At 39.8% G+C, this 20,202-nt stretch overlaps 1 protein-coding gene across 1 annotated transcript; it reads right to left on the bottom strand.

The window, feature by feature from the left end:
- Positions 1-535: 535 nt before the first annotated feature.
- Positions 536-18,995, bottom strand: LOC134659951 (serine/threonine-protein kinase ULK3-like). The gene is made up of 13 exons (XM_063515648.1): positions 18,819-18,995; positions 16,780-16,931; positions 15,202-15,286; positions 14,489-14,543; positions 14,115-14,202; positions 13,255-13,373; positions 12,515-12,612; positions 7,673-7,825; positions 6,399-6,556; positions 5,571-5,671; positions 4,001-4,080; positions 2,564-2,659; positions 536-604 (listed from the first exon to the last, which is right to left on the bottom strand). Exons 1-13 carry the CDS (start codon positions 18,903-18,905, stop codon positions 536-538), a joined length of 1,341 nt encoding a protein of 446 aa, XP_063371718.1. The 5' UTR covers positions 18,906-18,995.
- Between the last annotated feature and the right edge of the window lie 1,207 nt (positions 18,996-20,202).

Raw genomic sequence — 20,202 nt, 5'->3', positions numbered from 1 at the left:
ACCTTACAAAAATTCTGAAAAGTTAACGGTTTGAGTTTTATGACTAATTATAATATGACAAAAACAATACATTATGACTTAAAACTTTATGAGAAACAAAGGGACCCCGTGGTAACTATAATGGATTAAGGTCTAGAGTCTAGACCAGAAATCGAAATGAATATAAAATTTAATTCATATAAATATCGAAAAAAAAAACTTAATAAATACGACTAGTCATTATCATATTATATTTTCACTGAAGCGTGTATTACAGTATTTACAGTATTACAGTACATATGGCCCTTGAAATTTTCTACGTAGTGCCGTAATGTGCTTATTATAGCTCAGGGTGTTGTAATGCACCAGATGTACTGTAAAATAATTAAATCAATCAACTGGCAATGTGTTGTGTTAAAATGGTTACATGTGACGTTTCCAACCAAAAGGTACTAAACTGTCGCTTGTCGATAAGGTTGATTTCAAATAGAAGGTATATGGAAATAGCGCCTTATTGACCGACAATAAGTACCCTTTTCGTTGAGAATGGCACATATCACGTGATACGGCATACGTCACCCGCCGGGTCCTCTTTTCCTTTGTCTGAGGGGCCTGCATCCTCCGACTGCGAACGAAATAAATATTTATTTATTATTTTTATTTATTTATTTATAATAATATTTATGTAAGATACGTCCGTTTAACCAAAGATAATAGAGTGTAGAGATAGAGGGTTATTGTCATAGTAAATTTACTGCCATCTTTCGACACAGGATTAAAACTAATAATTAAAATGAATAAAACTGTCAAAAAAAGTATACAGGTTGTTTCCTGTAACAGGAGCAATAAATTAAACTGTAGGCAGTACTCCTCAAACTGACCAACATTTGTTCAGCAACTTTTGAAAATAACTCATGTTTTGATTTTTATTACACTTTAAAGTTTATTCTAAGACGCAATGTATTGCAAATTTTGATAAAGCGTGACAAGCAACGTCAAACACACTGATGTCAGCCTACATTGAAGGCAATATTTACATTATTTGGCAATTATTTTGTATGAAAAAGAGGAAGTCTAAAGGATTCATAATTTTCAAAAGTTGCTGTACAAATGTTGATCAGTTTGAGGAGTACAGCCTTTAGTTTAATTTATTGCTCCTGTTACAGGAAGCACCCTGTATATTGTATGTATAATGTATATAGTACATAAAGTGTCATTCTATGGAACTTGCTAACTATGTAAACAAACCGCCATATTAAAATTGTCTCTGAATGTCAATTTACTAGTGACTTTTGTTTACATATGTGTAGTTAGCAAGTTCCATAGAATGACACTTTATGAATAAATGTTTTTTTTAAATCGCTATATGACTTTGACCCTTGTGCTTTCACTGATATGTGTTAATATGGTTAAATATCAAACTGTATGGGCACTTGTGACACAAGACACAATCTAATATTTCAAAACACTCTTCTTGCGTCGGGGGTTAAAAGTCGGTAAAATCAGTACTTCAAAACTTCAACATTTATTCAGCAAATAGGCCACAAGGACACTTTTACACGTCAACATTGAATTTACATACAAGCATAAAAATAAAAATAATACATCAACAATTATAAAATACAACTGCAACTACCAAAACAAACGTATTACAATTACTTAGAGATGTATAAGGTCTCTTAATGTCGAATTACATTTAAAAAAACTATAATAATAGGGCAGCTTGTGGCGAGCTGTTGGGGAGTTACGACCCCACGGACCCGAGTGCTCCAGAGAGTCGGTCAGGGTCTCCGTCTCCGGCGTGTATTCGTCGGTCGGAGTGGACCCCAAGGGGACCCGCAGAACTCTCGGCTCTGGCTTGCCTTCATTGGCCGTCCAGAGAGGAGTCGTTAGAGCTATATGCTCCAGGGGTGGAAGTGAAATTTGCGTAAGTGCGAGTTGGCACAGTGGCTGTTTACAGCCACTTGGTAGAAAGCGGTGTACACCTCTCGACACCCCTGAGCCGCTCACACCGATGTTGCCCCTGGTCGTCTTTACGGCGACAGTTTCAGGGGCCCATCTAGTCAGCGGCGAGTCACCACCTGCCTCGATAACGTGTGTTAGCATTGTTATGGCAGGTGTCCGTACGGCTTTGCAATAACCCAGTCTCATAGTCCACCCAAACTTCAATCCATAGACCGGTATACTGTCCTCTTTTTCTACAATAGTCCCAATGCCTGCTGAGACCGGTTCATGGGTGTCTATTGTTGCGCCTGTGAACGGGTTCCAACAGGCGTTCTACATGACATAAAAGCTCTCCAAGGGGCCTCTACGTGTTGGATCTGTGTCCCCACGCAAGCCTATCAAAAGACCGGGATTATAGGCCCGTGAAATCGAAGGAGATACAAATAATATTAAAAAAAACAGATACATGGAAAAAAAATCTAAACTTATTTAGAGGTGTAAATGTCTCTAAGTGTCAGAACTATAAGATAACGTAGTTTATCAAATTATCCTTAGAGATGTATAGGGTCTCCAAGAGTCAGAATCCTGTATGATTAACACATTCATTAAGAGAAAAGAAACATGAGAACCGAATACTCACGGGTTCTGTGTCCAAGCTGGGTGTGTGCCGCCCGAGCAGGCGCCACAGTCTTGCACGTACCCCTCCCTCTTTGCCGCGGCGACGGTCAGGAGGCTCCTAATAAAATATACTCGGTCAAGCAAATCTTGTCAGTAGAAAAAGGCGGCAAAGAAAACATCGCGGGTTAGCAACACTACGTTTGAATGGGGTTGGCAACTGTCAAATGTTTACATAGATGGCGCCATCATATAGTGTGTCAAAGGTCTGTTTGATTTCAAACATAGACAGAGAGAATCATACTATATTTGTCTAACACTAGTACTAGCACCCAAAAGAAAAGGATGAGTATAGTTTTTTTTTTGTTCCTATTTACTGACAAGATTTGGTTGACCCAGTATAGCTTGCTTTTTCTATGAGATTTGGTTTAAAGGGCTGGCATCCAGGGCATTAAAAACACAAATATTTGACACAATTCTAGGGATTGACAGGGCAAGCTATGATGGCGCCATCTGCTAAATACTTCGTCCGGCCAACTTCATTGTTCGAAAATCGCGTGTCATTTATATCTTATCTGTGGAACTGTTTTGTTTACATTTCATCGTTGTTCGATGTACATTGCTGCTTTTTGTTCGCTTCCTAGGGACACCATACTTTAGTTTGCTTTACATTGCTACTGACATATCCGGCTTGTCAGACTATAATACATTATGATACAAGTGTGCTACGTTGGTCATTACACTCGAGGCGGTATTGTTAGCAATAAAGCCGATGTGTGTAATGACCAAAGCACACGTGTTTCATACGACTTTCTTCAACCCAATCGCGGGGAAAAAAACATAACTTATATATGACACCGTAAGATTGTGAACCCGTTAGTTTACAATCTAACGATGGCTAGGTTAGGTTAGTTTATAATCTCCCTACCGTCCGTTTATAATTTAACTAGAGAGATTATAAACTGACGAGTGTTTACAATTTTACGGTGACATATACAAATTTTAATTCTGAGTATTATTATTTTTTCACTGAATCTTATTTTTCTAAGCGCTGGTGGCCTAGCGGTAAGAGCGTGCGACTTGCGATCCGGAGATCGCGGGTTCAAACCCCGGCTCGTACCAATGAGTTTTTCGAAACTTATGTACTTACGAAATATCATTTGATATTTACCAGCCGCTTTTCGGTGAAGGAAAACATCGTGAGGAAACCGGACTAATCCCTATAAGGCCTAGTTTACCCTCTGGGTTGGAAGGTCAGATGGGTAAAAACTAGTGCCCACGCCAATTCCTGGGATTAGTTGCCAAGCGGACCCCAGGCTCCCATGAGTCGTGACAAAAGTATTTCCTGATGATGAATCTTATTTTTCTGTCATTTAAGGTACAGTGAGTTGCAACATTGCATGGAGAAATTATGAATGAATTCATTGATAAAGTCGCCATGCACTTGTGCGGCCGATGGTACCTTATCGTCGTCTCGCTCGCTCTCAGCACTCACTCGGTCGACCGGCATCTGTTTTTCTTCCACATGACCTATTGCGTTCACTGTAACACATATGACACTTGATTTGACAGTTGTTAGGGTTCCGTCTGTACCCAGAGGGTAAAAACGGGACCCTATACTAAGACTTCGCTGTCCGTCTGTCCGTCCGTCCGTCCGTGTTGATATAGCGGCAACAGAAATACATCATCAGTGAAAATTTCAACTGCCTAGCTATCACGGTTCATGAGATACAGCCTGGTAACAGACGGACGGACGGACGGACAGACAGACAGCGGAGTCTTAGTATTTCACCCTGTATATATTGAATTAATCACAGAGTTTCATGTTTCTTAACTGCTAAGCCAAAAATGGGTTGTGTCTGAAATTATTCAAAATCGAAACCTATCACTTTGAAATAAAGTTCAAAATCATAGTAACAATTAAGTCGCAGAGTTTAATTTTTAGGGTTCCGTACCCAAAGGGTAAAAACGGGACCCTATTACTAAGACTCCGCTGTCCGTCTGTCCGTCACCAGGCTGTATCTCACGAACCGTGATAGCTAGACAGTTGAAATTTTCACAGATGATGTATTTCTGTTGCCGCTATAACAACAAATACTAAAAACAGAATAAAATAAAGATTTAAGTGGCGCTCCCATACAACAAACGTGATTTTTGACCGAAGTTAAGCAACGTCGGGCGGGGTCAGTACTTGGATGGGTGCCCGTTTTTTTGCTTGTTTTGCTTTATTTTATGTTGATGGTGCGGAACCCTCCGTGCGCGAGTCCGACTCGCACTTGGCCGGTTTTTCTTAACTGCTAAGCCAAAAATGGGTTGTTGTGTGCAATTATGCAAAATTCAACCCTATCACGTTGCCATAAAGTTCAAAATCACAGTAACAAGTCACAGAAGTTTCATGTTTCTTAACTGCTAAGCCAAAAATGAGTTGTTGTGTCCGAAATTATGCGAAATTGAACCCTATAACTTTGCAATAAAGTTCAAAATCACAGTAACAAGTCACAGAAGTTTCATGTCTCTTAACTGCTAAGCCAAAATTGGATTGTTTTGTGCAATTAAGCAAAATTGTACCCTATCACTTTGCAATAAAGTTCAAAATCATAGTACTACAAGTCACAGAGTTTCATGTTTCTTAACTGCTAAGCCAACATTGGATTGTTTTGTGCAATTAAGCAAAATTGTACCCTATCACTTTGAAATAAAGTTCAAAATCACAGTAACAAGTCACAGAAGTTTCATGTCTCTTAACTGCTAAGCCAACATTGGATTGTTTTGTGCAATTAAGCAAAATTGTACCCTATCACTTTGAAATAAAGTTCAAAATCACAGTAACAAGTCACAGAAGTTTCATGTTTCTTAACTGCTAAGCCAAAAATGGGTTGTTATGTCAAATTATGCAAAATTGTACCCTATCACTTTGAAATAAAGTTCAAAATCACAGTAACAAGTCACAGAAGTTTCATGTCTCTTAACTGCTAAGCAGCAAGCAAAATTGAACCCTAACACGTTGCAATAAAGTCATATTAACAAGTCACCTGTAGCGTGCCCCCGGGGGGCGGCGCGGGGCACGGGGGCGGGGGCGGGGGCAGCGCCCCCTCGTAACGCGAGCTTGAGCTGCTCGGCGCGGTCCATGTAGCTGCGGACAAACAATACTATTGGCGACTGAGGTCATAATGCTGTCTCCTTTACCCTTGTTAAGACTAACCAAGAGTGAGAGAGACGGCATTATGACCTGTCGCCAGTTGGTATTGCGGCTAATATTTCTACACAAGGCATATATCGTTTAATCCGAAACGCAGGTATCAGGTGATACGATTCACTGTGTCCCACTGAGGCACTGTGTACCTCACCTGGTAAGTTTAGCCCTGAGCGCTTGCCGCCGCATCGCATCGCTTTCGCAGTGGACGACGGGCACTAAGTATCGCAAGCTTGAGCAGTAAGTGTTATGATTCACTGTATCCCACTGAGCCACTGTGTACCTTACCTAATAAGTTTGACCCTGACAGTATGCCGTCGGTATCAGGTGATATGATTCACTGTATCCCACTGAGCCACCGTGTACCTTACCTAATAAGTTTGACCCTAACAGTATGCCGTCGGTATCAGATGATATGACTCACTGTCCCACTGAGCCACTGTGTACCTTACCTGGTAAGTTTGGCCCAGAGCGCTTGCCACCGCATCGTATCGCTCTCGCAGTGGACGACGGGCACTAAGTATCGCAAGCTTGAGCAGTAAGTGTTATGATTCACTGTGTCCCACTGAGCCACCGTGTACCTTACCTAATAAGTTTGACCCTAACAGTATGCCGTCGGTATCAGATGATATGACTCACTGTCCCACTGAGCCACTGTGTACCTCACCTGGTAAGTTTGGCCCTGAGCGCCTGCCGCCGCATCGCATCGCTTTCGCAGTGGACGACGGGCACTAAGTATCGTAAGCTTGAGCAATAAGCTGCAAACGCTTCCTCTAACCGCCCCGCTGCGTCCAAGGACACAGCCTGCTTTATTAACGCCACAGCCTGAAAAGGATATATAATGCATTTTTTTAGTTTTTTAGTTTTTAGGGTTCCATACCTCAAAAGGAAATTCGGAACCCTTATAGGATCACTCGGGCGTCTGTCTGTCCGTCTGTCACAGCCTATTTTTCGGAAACTACTGGACGAATTAAGTTGAAATTTGGCACACATATGTAAGTTTGTGACCCAAAGACGGACGTGTAACGTAAATAAATGAATTTTAAATATGGAGGCCATTTTTGGGGGCTAAATGAGAAAAAAAAAGTTATTCAAACTATATCGTGTTACATATCAAATGAAAGAGCTTATTGTGAGAATCTCAAATATATTGTTTTATAATTTTAGGATAAACAATTTAGAATTAATTCAAGAAAATAGGCAATAATAGTTATTTTCGATACAAGTGCGAAAAAGAGGAAAGGATTCGCACGTGTATCGAACAACGTTTTACAGTACATATGGGGCTACTTTTCCGCACTAGTGCGTAAAATAGTACTTTTCGTGCGTATGTCGAAACTTTAAAGTGCCATATGTACTGTAAAACGTTGTTCGATACACGTGCGAATAGGTAATTCGCAACTTGTGTCGATTTAAAACACTCCCTTCGGTCGTGTTTTAATTTATCGCCACTCGTTTCGAATTTCCTCTTTTTCGCACTTGTATCGAAAATAACTATTACAGTACATATGGGGCTACTTTTCCGCACTAGTGCGTAAAATAGCACTTTTCGTGCGTATGTCGAAACTTTAAAGTTCCATATGTACTGTAAAACGTTGTTCGATACACGTGCGAATAGGTAATTCGCAACTTGTGTCGATTTAAAACACTCCCTTCGGTCGTGTTTTAATTTATCGCCACTCGTTTCGAATTTCCTCTTTTTCGCACTTGTATCGAAAATAACTATTACAGTACATATGGGGCTACTTTTCCGCACTAGTGCGTAAAATATATAGCACTTTTCGTGCGTATGTCGAAACTTCGTGCCATATGTAATACTGTAAAACGTTCGATACAAGTGCGAATAGGTTCCTCTTTTTCGGACTTGTATCGAAAATAACTATTCTTACTTTTCTTTCTTTCTCACAAACTGTTAGAAACATGGTTTTATCAAAATCTGACCTTATCATAGTTTTCTTTGCTCGGCATATGCTCGAGGTCCAAGTAGGGGTGCTGAAAAAACTCCTCATAGCTGATCCTCTCCTCAGGGTCATGCTTCAGGAGTCTGGTTAGCAGGTCCTTACATCCTGAAGAGATACCAGCGCCGTGGGGTAACTGGAAAAAACAAGCAACAACGGTTGCACTCCGGGAGTGCCGATAGAAGTGAAAACTCACCACACTATGTTACCGACGCCCGGTAACACGATACTTACGTTTAGCGGAGGTATTCTATTTATTTATTATACAGGGTGGCCCATTTAGATCGGTCAGTATGGGAAAATCTGAAACTATAAGACATACGACGATCTCTTCTTAGGAACCATGTCATCGATTTTAGTAACAAGAAAAACTGCATTCATACATTTAAATTTTTTTATGTAAAATGTATTGAAAAAAATGGTGGCCATTTCGAAAACATACTAAAATAAATTAAAGGATATGAATACAATGCATTTTATTTATTTCAGACATCATGTTTCATAGTAACATAGTAAATGACCTGATACTTAAGACCTACACAATCGATATCTAAATAGAAATAATTTTAGATATTTTTTTTTCAAAACGTCCGGGTTCGATTCCCGAGCTGAGTACACATTTTTTTTTTTATGTATGAATGCAGTTTTTCTTGTTACTAAAATCGATGACATGGTTCCTAAGAAGAGATCGTCGTATGTCTTATAGTTTCAGATATTTTTATCATTCTCAAATAAGATCACACATTTTCATTGACATGTTTATTTACATACTGCCATGACAACGACAAATTATTTGAACATAGGTAAAGAGTCTTGAAAAGGAGTCCGCAACATAAATGTCAAATAACATTGAGTTTTTCTTTATTGATTTAAATGCCATCTAAATTATGAGTGGCCATCTAAACCTTACGCCCCTTACGGTCACGTGATCGCCTTATAGTTAGGGAGGCGAATAGGGGAATTTTCGGCAATACTCGAGCGTGGCAGTTTAAGATATGAGAGATACCTTAGACCTAATAGAACAACCTTGTAAAGTATTTAGCTCTATATGTAGTGACGCGCGCCTAGGATAGACGATCAGATTAGTAAAAAAAATGGATAGTCTGAAATACTCGAGCGCGTCAGATTAAGATATTGGGGGTTGATTTTAGTGTTTAAAGACTAAATTTAACTAATCTGACGATAAGTCCTTGACGCCGCCGAGTTATAGGGTCGCGAACTTGTAAAAAAAAACGTTAATCCGACATTCTCGAGCGCGATTTTTTATTTTTTTATTTTGAAGAATATAATCTAAAACTTACTAAAAATACAAAATCTGCCGGTTTCCGCATGACCGGAAGTGTGGAGGAGCCATTTCGTCTTCCTAAGAACGCGTTGCGGCATATATGTCGCGAACGATACATTTTACAAAAAAAAAGTTTAAATAAACAAAAAAGGTAATTTTATTTTACACAAAAAAGGTCTCTTTACATTTTTGTCCAAAGTTAAAACTTTTTGACTTGAAGCATCATAAAAACTCAAACTCCCGGTCAGATTAAGAGAACCCACCAACATTTTTGTCAGATTAAAAAAATATGCTTTCAGGATACCGAGATAAACCTCCCCTATGAAAATCTGACGCGCTCGAGTATTTCAAAAAAACTTTTTTTTTTTTGCATTTTCAAAAATTCATCGTAACTTATCGTCACGCCGAAATCGTCAGTTTTTTTAAAGGAAGCTTCCTTGGGGCCTACTTAACACCCCTTCCGAAAATCTGACGCGCTCGAGTAAATTTTTTTTTTTCGCATTTTTGACTACTTTATATGCCTACCCCCACCACGCAAACCGGCAGATTAGTATACCGTTGTTATCAGAGGCACTCGGGGCATACGTAGTATGAATATCTGACGCGCTCGAGAATGCCCAAGTAACTGTTTTTTTTAACATTTTTGAAAAACCGTACACGCCAAACCCACCGCTAAAATGGTTTTTGCCATACGAGCTTTTCTTTTCGAAATTATTTTATCTTTCTATTTTGATAGGTCTCGACGGCGCCGTTGAATTACGCCATTTAGCTACCTCGCCTCCCTAACTATTACGCTGTCTCGAGTTTATCATTTTTTCCCCACCTCAAAAAGTGCCCAGCGCCGCTAAAGAAGTTTTCACTTCAAAAAATAGTTTGTTTACAATTCCAAGGTGTATCTGAAGGGGGTCCCTTTGTTTACCATAAAGTTTTAAGTCATCATGTATTGTTTGTCATATTATCATTAGTCATAAAACTGAAACCGTTAACTTTCAGGATTTTCGTTAGGTTATCCTATAGATAGGTTAGGTTAGGTTTGTTTTATGGCAATCCTGAAAAGTGACGCGTTTCTGAACCAAATGAATTATGACTAACGAAAATGCGGGCAAACAATACATTATGACTTAAAACTTTTTCGGAAACAATAGACCCATATATATATATATATATATATGTATATATATATATATATATATATATATATATATATATATATATGTATATATATATATATATATATGTATATATATATATATATATATATCTATATCTTCTTCTACCTAGCGTTATCCCGGCCTTTGCCAGGGTCCGCTTTCCTACTTGCTTTCCTCCACTTTGCGCGATCCTGGGCGTCGTCTCGTGTGAGCCCGTTCACGCTCATATCTGCTTTCACGACATCGAGCCATCGCTTTTTTGGTCTGCCCTTGGGTCGGGGGCCGTCAAGGGCTAGTTTAAGGCATATGTTTCCTACGTAGTCAGCTGGCCTGCGACAAACGTGGCCGAACCACCGGAGGCGACATTCTTGGAGCTTCTCTGCTACGTCACGGACTGCGAGGCTGCCACGGATGTACTCGTTACGGATGCGGTCAGCGCGCGTAACGCCGCACATCCACCGCAGCATCTTCATCTCTGTAACGTGAAGCTCCTGAACGTGCCTTCCAAGAACCGGCCATGTCTCGGCGCCATAAAGTAGGACTGGACGGATAATACACTTATACACTAGCCCTTTGAGTCTAAGCGGTATTCTGCGATCGCAGATGACTCCTGTGACCTCCCGCCATTTAGACCAAGCCGCGCTGATTCGGGCCCGGATGTCGTGATCAATGATCCCGGACTCATGCAGTACTGATCCTAGGTACTTAAACTTGTCCGTTTTCACGGCAGGTTCGTTCCCTATATTGATGGGAGTGGAATCCGTACTTCCGCAGGCCATGTATTCGGTCTTCGCGACATTTAGCTTCAGACCTCCATTTTCTAGCGACCCCTTCCACTGGTTCACCTTTCGCTCTAATACCTGCTTGTCCTCGTCTGTCAGTGCGATGTCGTCTGCATACATGAGCAACCACGGCGGTGGGTCTTGTATCTCCGCCGTGACGGCATCAAGCACCACACTGAACAGAAAGGGGCTCAGAGCAGAACCTTGATGAACACCAACTGTAATCGGGAAGGGTTTTGTGTCGCCAACGGAGGTCCTTACCAGAGAAACCGAATCGCGGTACATGTCTCGGATAATGTCAATGTAGACTTGTGGCACGTTCTTCACCTTCAGTGCCCACCAGATCATCTGACGTGGGATACAATCGAAAGCCTTATATTATATATATATATATAAATAAATAAAATAAATATTATAGAACATTCTTACACAGATTGACTAAGCCCCACGGTAAGCTCAAGAAGGCTTGTGTTGTGGGTACTCAGACAACGATATATATAATATACAAATACTTAAATACATAGAAAACACCCAAGACTCAGGAACAAATATCTGTGCTCATCACACAAATAAATGCCCTTACCAGGATTCGAACCCAGGACCGCGGCTTCACAGGCAGGGTCACTATCCACTAGGCCAGACCAGTCGTCAAATATCTTTGATATTATTAAAGTAACTGTTATTTAAGTAACACTATTATGAGTGCAATATAGTAGTTTATGCAACAGTGATATAATAAGGGTTCTTAAAATTCAAGGGTCGAAGTTCTAAAAAAAGACCCGAGAATTTTAAGAACCAATTATGAGCTGTTGCATACATTACTTTTTCTATGACAGCTGCAGCAAAAAAAAAAAAAAAAAAAAAAAAAAAAAAAAAAAAAAAAAAAAAAAGTTATTATTAAAAAAAAGAGTTATTATTAAAAAAAAAAGAGTTATTATTTAAAAAAAAAAGAGTTATTATTGTAAATGAAAACATACCTCTTTCAATCAAGATGATCGGAACTTGTATCTTTAAAAAAAATAAAGCAGTTGTATTATACTCATAAGATGACTGCTAGCAGTCATCTTATGAGCCTATAGACAAAGCATTCAAATGACATTGCTTTAGATATCACTGTCAGTCATTTAATTGACACATTTAAGTGCTGGAGTAGAAAAAGATTATACCGGCTTGGCTTATGACACAAACCTACGAGGAAACCGAAGAATTACTCACTCGACTAACCTATCCAACATAAAATACGCACAGCTTTACTTATTCACACACGCACACACACACACACACACACACACACACACACACACACACACACACACACATACACGGGGGATTTTTACGTTCTTATATTGATCTGTCTTTTCTTTAGCATGTTCTGTATATAGCTTTTCAGCATTTTAATGTGTAACTTAATAAAATGAAATACTTACCTTTTAACATACCTACTCATAAATGTAGCACATTTTTTATTAACATTCTCCAGATAAGGAAGAGCGGTACCTCCTGGCACAGGCTTTAAAGCTTAAAAGGAGGTTCCAATCACTAAGTTTAAGATGATTATTGTGAAAGTAAATAAACATTTTTAATTTTTTAATTTAATTTTAACTAACCTGTATGGGCGCCCGGCTCTGTATCTTGTTGATGAGTTCTTGAAGCGTGGCGGAGGAGTATGGCGCCGTGCCGAACAGGCATTCGTACATTATCACACCTGTAGCAAGAAAAAACATCATCATTTTAGCATTTAGTTGTCTCGTCTTGGCATTCCAACGCTGCAGTTGGCAGTTTGCGTGTGCATGTTTTTTTTTATCTTTTATTCATGATAAACTAACATACATTTTATAAATTACATAAAACTCGGCAAACTGTGGAGTTTGATGGCGAGGTACGCTCTTTTTTATGCTAATAACTGTGTGTGTGTGTGTGTGTGTGTGTGTGTGTGTGTGTTTGTGTTTGCGTGTCCGTGCATGATAACATCTATATATTAAATACATAGATAACATCCATAACTCAGGAACAAATATTCGTGATGAGCACACAAATAAATGTTCTTACCAGGAATGGAACCCGGGACCTCCGTCTTCGTAGGAAGGGTCACTACCAACTAGGCTAGGAAGCCGTCAATTATTTCAAGTACATAAAAGAAAATAAAAAAAATAACGAGTAAATAATATAACGAGTATCTTACGAGTAATGAAGTAAAATTGTGTCAAGAGTACATTCTGTGTGTGTGTGTGTGTTTTGGGTGTGGGTGGGTGTGGATGTGTGTGTGTGTGTGTGTGTGTGTGTGTGTGTGTGTGTGTGTGTGTGTGTGTGTGCGCGTGCGTGTGCATGTGCATGTGTGTGTACTGACCAACGCTCCACAAATCGACGCTGGCCGTGTAGTCGCCGTGCAACATTTCTGGAGCCATATAAAGGGGGGAGCCGCGAACCATTTTCTGACGACTCTCGTCAGATAGAAACCGGGCGAAGCTGGAATTTTTTTTTTAATTTATTAAGAAACAAACAGTCTTATAACACAGATAAGTATATAGAGTAACATTCTTCTAGTAATAGACTTATAGTTTCCTATAGGTACGTAAACAAATATTATAATAAAAACTTATTACTACGCATTGCATATGTACTAGTATGTGTGACGAGACGAGATATGTGAGGAAATCTTAATTTAGGTGGAAATAAAACGTAATAGGGGAGTTTCATCTGTCAAAATAAAATAATGAAAGTATGTTATTTTTATAATAGGGAATCTTACGCGAAACTCTGCGTAGGGGGCGCCATTTCCACAATCCGTCACAATCTAAGGGTCTACCGCAAACGAGAGAATCGAAATTTTGTTATCTAACCTCTCTATCACTCTTGCACATTCGAGCGATTAAAAGGCAGATCTGATTTTAGATTTCGCGTTTCCCGGTATGCCCTTTGTAAACAAACCGCCTTGATGTATCAATGTCATATTTCATTGTCTGTGAAAATTAGTCAAAAAACAATTAAAGGCACAGTATGTATAAGTTACTCTATGGTTTACGAAAGGCGCTGCTGCACTCTGGCGGCAAAACATTGCAGTAATACTCCCTATTATAAACGGACGAGCGAAGCGGGGCTGTTTACAAACACGAGGCTGACAATTCCTATTCCGGCCTAGTTATTTACAGTGTTTTTTTATAAAAATATTGTAAAAACATTATAATAATAACCTAAAAATGTACTTACCCGAAATCTGCCACTTTGAGGATATATTTGCCATCAGATCCTTTGTGCAGCAAAAGATTATGCGGCTTCAAATCCATGTGGACAACGCCTGAACAAGAAACAAAACTTTTACATGTCGGCGGCCGATCGTAAAATCCGTCAGATCATGAAATATCTAGGTATATCAGTACACACACACACCCACAGACACACACTGGCACACGCCCACGCACACACACACACACACGCACACACACACACACACACACAAACTATACATATATGATACAGATCTTTGTTTTTTTTTCTTTTGTATTTTTTATTTATTTATGTAGCTGTGTGTGTAATATTCACCTCAACTCTCTTATTTATGTATATTTTGTATGACTTCCTACCTTTTTCTCTTAAAAACTTGAGCGCAGAAGCCAGCTGCTGCAAGAAGTACAGGACCTGAACAAACAAATAACGTCAGTCACCGTGACGTCACGTACACTTATCGTTTTGTTAGGAGCGTTTCGCGAGTGAAGTACGACTGTCGGACTTTGACTATCATTTCTGATTTTTGTATTGTTTTAATGCAATGGGTTTCATATAGACTTTTGATCATAAGAACAAATCTGATCGATAGATACCATATGAACGTAAATTTGTCATCTAGCTAGCATATTACAAACCAGGGATATTGCGGATGCGGATTTTTAAAACTAACATCCGCGGATGCGGATGCGGATTTTTAAAGGCTCACATCCGCGGATGCGGATGCGGATGTCAAGATAGGTACATAAGAAACGTCAAACATTACATTTTAGTCATTTGTATTTCAAAAAACCGGCCAAGTGCGAGTCGGACTCGCGTTCCAAGGGTTCCGTACATTAAGTCCCACTCACGCTTGACTGCTCATTTCTAATAGGTTTTTTTGGCTAATGACTAAATTAACTAGCAGTCTAGCACTTACGCCGATGCTAAGACGTTCCTGTACCGACCTGTTCCACATCCGCATCCGCATTAAACTCCGCATCGATTTTATGCGGATGCGGATGTTGAAAATAATGCGGAATTTCCGCGGATGTGGATGCGGATATTCGCAACATCCCTGTTACAAACGCACCTGTTTTTCCGGAACGCGACCGTATCTACGAATATATTTGGACAAGTCGCCGCCACAGCAGTACTCCGTTATTATGTAGATGTTCCTGCAGACAGTGTACATGGGTAAATCAACTTTTTACCAAAGAAAAATCGATTTTTCAAAATTAAAAAGTATTCTCCCATACAAAATTCAGGGACACACCATTTTTGCCTTTTTTCTGCTGCGTTACCGTACGAAATGTAACTTTGATCTGATCAAGTTGTTAATTTATTGTGTTAATTAAATACTTACACAGTATCTAATAATATCCGTGTAACCAAAAAAGTAAAAAAACAACATGGTTTTTGAAAAATCGATTTTTCTTTGCTAGTGAGTCCAGGGACACGAAATCAGTGTTCTAAAAGTTCACCTAATTTATATGCAAACTTTATATACGAGTACAAAACAATTACATTACTTAGATATTGGAAGATTGCAATAAATATTAACTTATTTAAATAGTTCAAGGAAGAAATTCTTGCTACGTAAGCAGGGTCACTATTAACTAGTCCAGGGGTCACCAAATGGCGGACCGCGGCCTAGATCTGGACCGCCGACCTGTATAATTTTCAGAGAGCGAAAATCTGGTGCGGGTGACGTCATTATGACGTTAAGTCGCATATAGGATGTTTTTTAAAACAACATTGTAACACCTCAATAGTGGTTTTGGCCGAATACCGAATACCGAATATTCGGCCCCTCTCTCGGCCGAATACCGAATATTCGGCGACCGAATATTCGGCATGACATGCGAACATTTTGAGTCACAATTTTATGAAAACTGATCGCTAACAAAGCTCAACGTTAGATGACGATAGCTAAGATATATTTTTGTTGAACAGCATTAATGAATAGAGTCAAACAAAACAGACTCATGATAAAAATAAAATGTTTTTAATCAACAAATGCTAAAAAGGGTCTTTGTATTTAACAACTTTCCAAGAACACATTCTAAATATACCTATATAGTTTTTGGTTATTTTTATTGTGCAATTTTTCTTTTTAAGTAGGTGCAACAGATATTCGGTATTCGGCCGAATAGTAGGCAACATTAGAATATTCGGCAAAGTGGCCGGATAGGCCGAATACCGAATAGTTGCCGAATATTCGTGTCATCTCTAATAACAACACTCTGTATTTAGCTTGACATCATACGTCTGTCATCGGCACCAAAGTTTCGCTCTGTGATAATGTTTTACTTATTTAATAAACTCAATTAGAATCGGACCGCGATGGTCATATTCTTTTAAAAACCGGACCTCTGAAGAAACTAATTGGTGACCCCTGAACTAGTCTATGAGGCCCACAGACAAGACATCCTCCAGACTGAGCATAATAGCGCTACCCCCTCTGCCACAAATATACGGTAGATTTACTCCATTTTCGAGTCAAAGTGTCTTTGTGTGACGTCCGTGTCTTTGAACGGACGAATCACGGCACGGGACTCGCTCACCTCGTCCCCCGCACCCCAGTATTTTTGGCAGCATCGGTTTCATGAAATAATTGCTCTAAACTCCTTCTAGAGGATTCCTAGTCTATGATGAGGCCGTAATATACCTGTCGTCCCATGAGAACTCGCGCATGGCAACAATATGCGGATGCGACAGAGTCTTCAACAGCCTGATCTCGGTGATGAGGTTGTCAGCCGCGGCGCCGCGCACGCGCGACTTCTCTACGCATTTCACTGCGACGATCGCGCGACCGCCCACCTGACAAACACAGATATAAAGCTTGGAACAAACTCCCAGAAGACGTAGTATCGGCCCAAAGTGTCAATGAGTTTAAGAATAAATTGCACAGCCAGCACAGTTACAGGACGTCGAAATTGTCGAAAATGGCCTGAATCGCTTCGAGAAAAGGATGGCACGGTCGTGCCCAGTGCCGGCCCGAGCCCTTGATCACGGTAGAGCGAAATGGGGTTTTTTCGTTGAAGTTTTCAAGCGTATTTTCCACCCTCCCCCCCCCCCCCCCACCTCCCTCGCCACACTCGTTTTCTCATTTGACATTTTGGCGCCCCCCTTGCCATCCGCTCACTCTACCCTAAATCCTAGTTTTGCTCGACTTGGCGGGGGCACTGCCGTTCCCCACATAAGTATCGGGCTGCCATGTCTAAATTCGCCGTACACGGACATAGACTTAAAAAACTCGGACATTTGGCGTAAACCGCATTTTACCCCGGACGTGTCCGAAAATAATATTATTAAAAAAACAATCGCTTTCTTTTTCATTCTAAACCGTGTCCGGTTTTTCCCCGGACACTTTTTGAAAACTCCCCCAGACGGCCTCCTAAACTAGGACATATCCGGGGACACCCGGACGGATGGGAGCCCTAGATAAGCACAATGCAAATTCTAGGATACAAGCATTATCAGTTATTTTAACTGCCTGCCTGCTTTACAAATAATAGTTTTATTTATTTTATTTAGAAATTTAATTCAGGCAACAAGGCCCTTATTACTAATACCTTATAGACTAACATACATATGTATTTTATAAACTTAAAACTAAACACTAGTTATTTAGTCGACAAAAAGGCGTGGCTCCATTGCATCGGGTGCTCCTGTGTCGGATAATAATATTCTATAAATTAAATCATATTCTAAATTTTATATTAAAGGAAAAAATGGAAAAATTACGCTTCCGGCAGGACTTAAACCCGCAACCTCCGCAATCCGTGCGTTAGCTCTGCCAATTGAGCTACGGAAGCCTACCAGAATCTTGCGAATTTTTCCATTCCTTCCCTCATGCATAGACGCCTTTGGAGTGGCGTATAGCGACATCTACCGAGAGACGATTACATCTTTTTAACGGCACCGGAGTCTCAAGTTGCATTGAGAATTCACCAGTAACAATGTGCTAACCCGTACTAAATCAATTTTTTTAACATGCAGATTACGTCTGCGAGCGATAAAAAAAAAATTGATTTAAATCATATTCTATTCTATTCTATTCTATAATAAAGAAGACTGGCTACTCGGTGCACCAGATACAGTCGCGTCACTATGTGCACTTCAGTTCAATTGTGGTGCGCTTGCCGCGGCCGCTGCAGGACACAGCAGGCGCGGACTTCTGGCCGAAGGGTGTGGTGTTTCGGCGGTTCCGGGGTAGGTTACGCAGGTTGCGTAAGCCTACACCGAGTCTGACGATGCTACAGAGCCACACTGTTATGTCGTCGCCCAAATCTAATGTTCAGTTAATTTAATTTTTATGTGTAGGTACTTACAGCCGTATTCATAAATAGTTAGAGCAAAGATCAAATATCATCCTAAATATTGTTGGGCGGACAGAGTGGAGGCAGATCTCCGTGAACTCGGCTTCGGCGAAAGCTGGCGTGATACCAGAATTAAAGCAGTTGTGCTTTTATTGCAAAAAATTAGAATTTTACACATTTTAGTGTCATGATAGGTGTTGGTTTTATTGCCATTTTTCTTAAGGAAGCCTCACTACTTTGATACAATTAAGCCTTAATACAATATCAAAATTAGATAACCTTCTACAACTAACAGACCATATAAAGATAATAGCTAGTTTTATTATACAAATATTATAATATTTACTTATAAACTAAAGCAGGTATTAAGACACAAATACTTCACCTTTGTATATGCTTTGTAAACCGTTGAATAGCTTCCAGAACCAAGTTTTTCAGTCACCACGTATCCCTCGACTTTTGGGAAAGCCATTTTAATGAAATATCGCTGTTTTAGATAAACATTATTCAAGATAAAAGATCGAAATCGAAATTTATTTTGTTTCAAAATGTTGATACAAAGAACGTCACTGTCACTGTCATTTTTGACTTTTTACCAATGTTGCTAGTGCACATTAATAGTTTAAAAAGATACACCATGTGGTGCAAGCATTTTTTCCATGATTCGAGCACAGGTAGGTACAGTCAAGAGGTGGTAAACCGTAGTTATGCAGAAAACGACCAACTCAATTTTTTTATCAATGCAGAATGCGACCAAAGCTACTGAGTTAGGGTGTAAGTCACTTTGACAAAAATAAAAAGTTGGTCGCTTTCTACAGAACTGTGGTCGACTTTGGTCCGAGTGTAAAAATTTACCGAAGCGTTTAGAGTTGCCAGATGGTCGGGATTCGGCGGGATTCTCCCGATTTTTAGCATGTGTTCCCGATTCCCGACAAAGTGAAAATTGTCCCGAAAAACAACATCACGTTATAAAACAATAATTTCAAGTTCTGAACTGTCGTTGAGCGAACCAGCGACCCGCGTCGAGCCCGTCAGCGCGCGTTGTAATATAATGTAAAATATCGTTGTTTTTAATACAATTAATTTAATTTTAATGGTTCATTTTCCCGACTTAAGGCCCAAAATCCCGAAAAATTCATATTTTTTCCCGATAATAGCGCCTTTCGATCTGGCAACCCTAGAAGCGTTAGCAAAGGTCTCCGTTTGAAATTTTGTTTTCGTCTGTCCGGATGTTCTCCTCTACAGGTGGCAATTCTTAATCGATTTTCGTGAAGTTTTGGGACCACATTCTTCAATAGATTTTTTTTGTCGAACAATTTTTTGGAAATTTGTCAAAATGCGGAAATATAGATGATCAACCAAATCTTGTCAGTAGAAAAAGGCGGCAAATTTGAAAAATGTAGGCGCGAGGGATATTGTCCTATAGAAAATTTGAATTTCGCGCCTTTTTTTACTGACAAGATTTGGTTGACTAAGTATAGGCATAAAGGACTTAAGCGCCAATCAAGCGCTTTTTAAAGACCATTGTGAGTTCACTGTGAAAACGACTCACGGACGTTCACTGAACGCATGCACAGTCTGATGCTATAAAATCGCTACCAACTTAGCTTGGTCTGACTCTATATGAATACTACGGCCAAATAGAGCGAAGTTTATAGAGTTAGACCTAGGTACAAGCAACAATTTTGATAGCACACGCAGTGCAAGTGTTAAGTATTTTAAACTTCTATGAAATGATGACGTAACACTTGCACTGCGTGTGTTATCAA

The sequence above is a fragment of the Cydia amplana genome, chromosome 26 (assembly GCF_948474715.1).
Source record: "Cydia amplana chromosome 26, ilCydAmpl1.1, whole genome shotgun sequence".
NCBI classification, from domain to species: Eukaryota; Metazoa; Arthropoda; class Insecta; order Lepidoptera; family Tortricidae; genus Cydia; species Cydia amplana.
The sequence above is the reverse complement of the archived record's forward strand: the minus strand, read 5'-3'. Positions and strand labels throughout refer to the sequence as shown.

Bases quoted from the DNA above. Each gene is read 5' to 3' on its own strand.
- LOC134659951 (XM_063515648.1), bottom strand. From the start codon at position 18,905: ATGGCTTTCCCAAAAGTCGAGGGATACGTGGTGACTGAAAAACTTGGT. The intron at 16,932-18,818 runs GTGAAGTATTTG...TGTGTTTGTCAG, and splicing joins TTTACAAAGCATATACAAAG to GTGGGCGGTCGCGCGATCGT. The intron at 605-2,563 runs GTGAGTATTCGG...TTTCGTTCGCAG, and splicing joins CCAGCTTGGACACAGAACCC to TCGGAGGATGCAGGCCCCTC.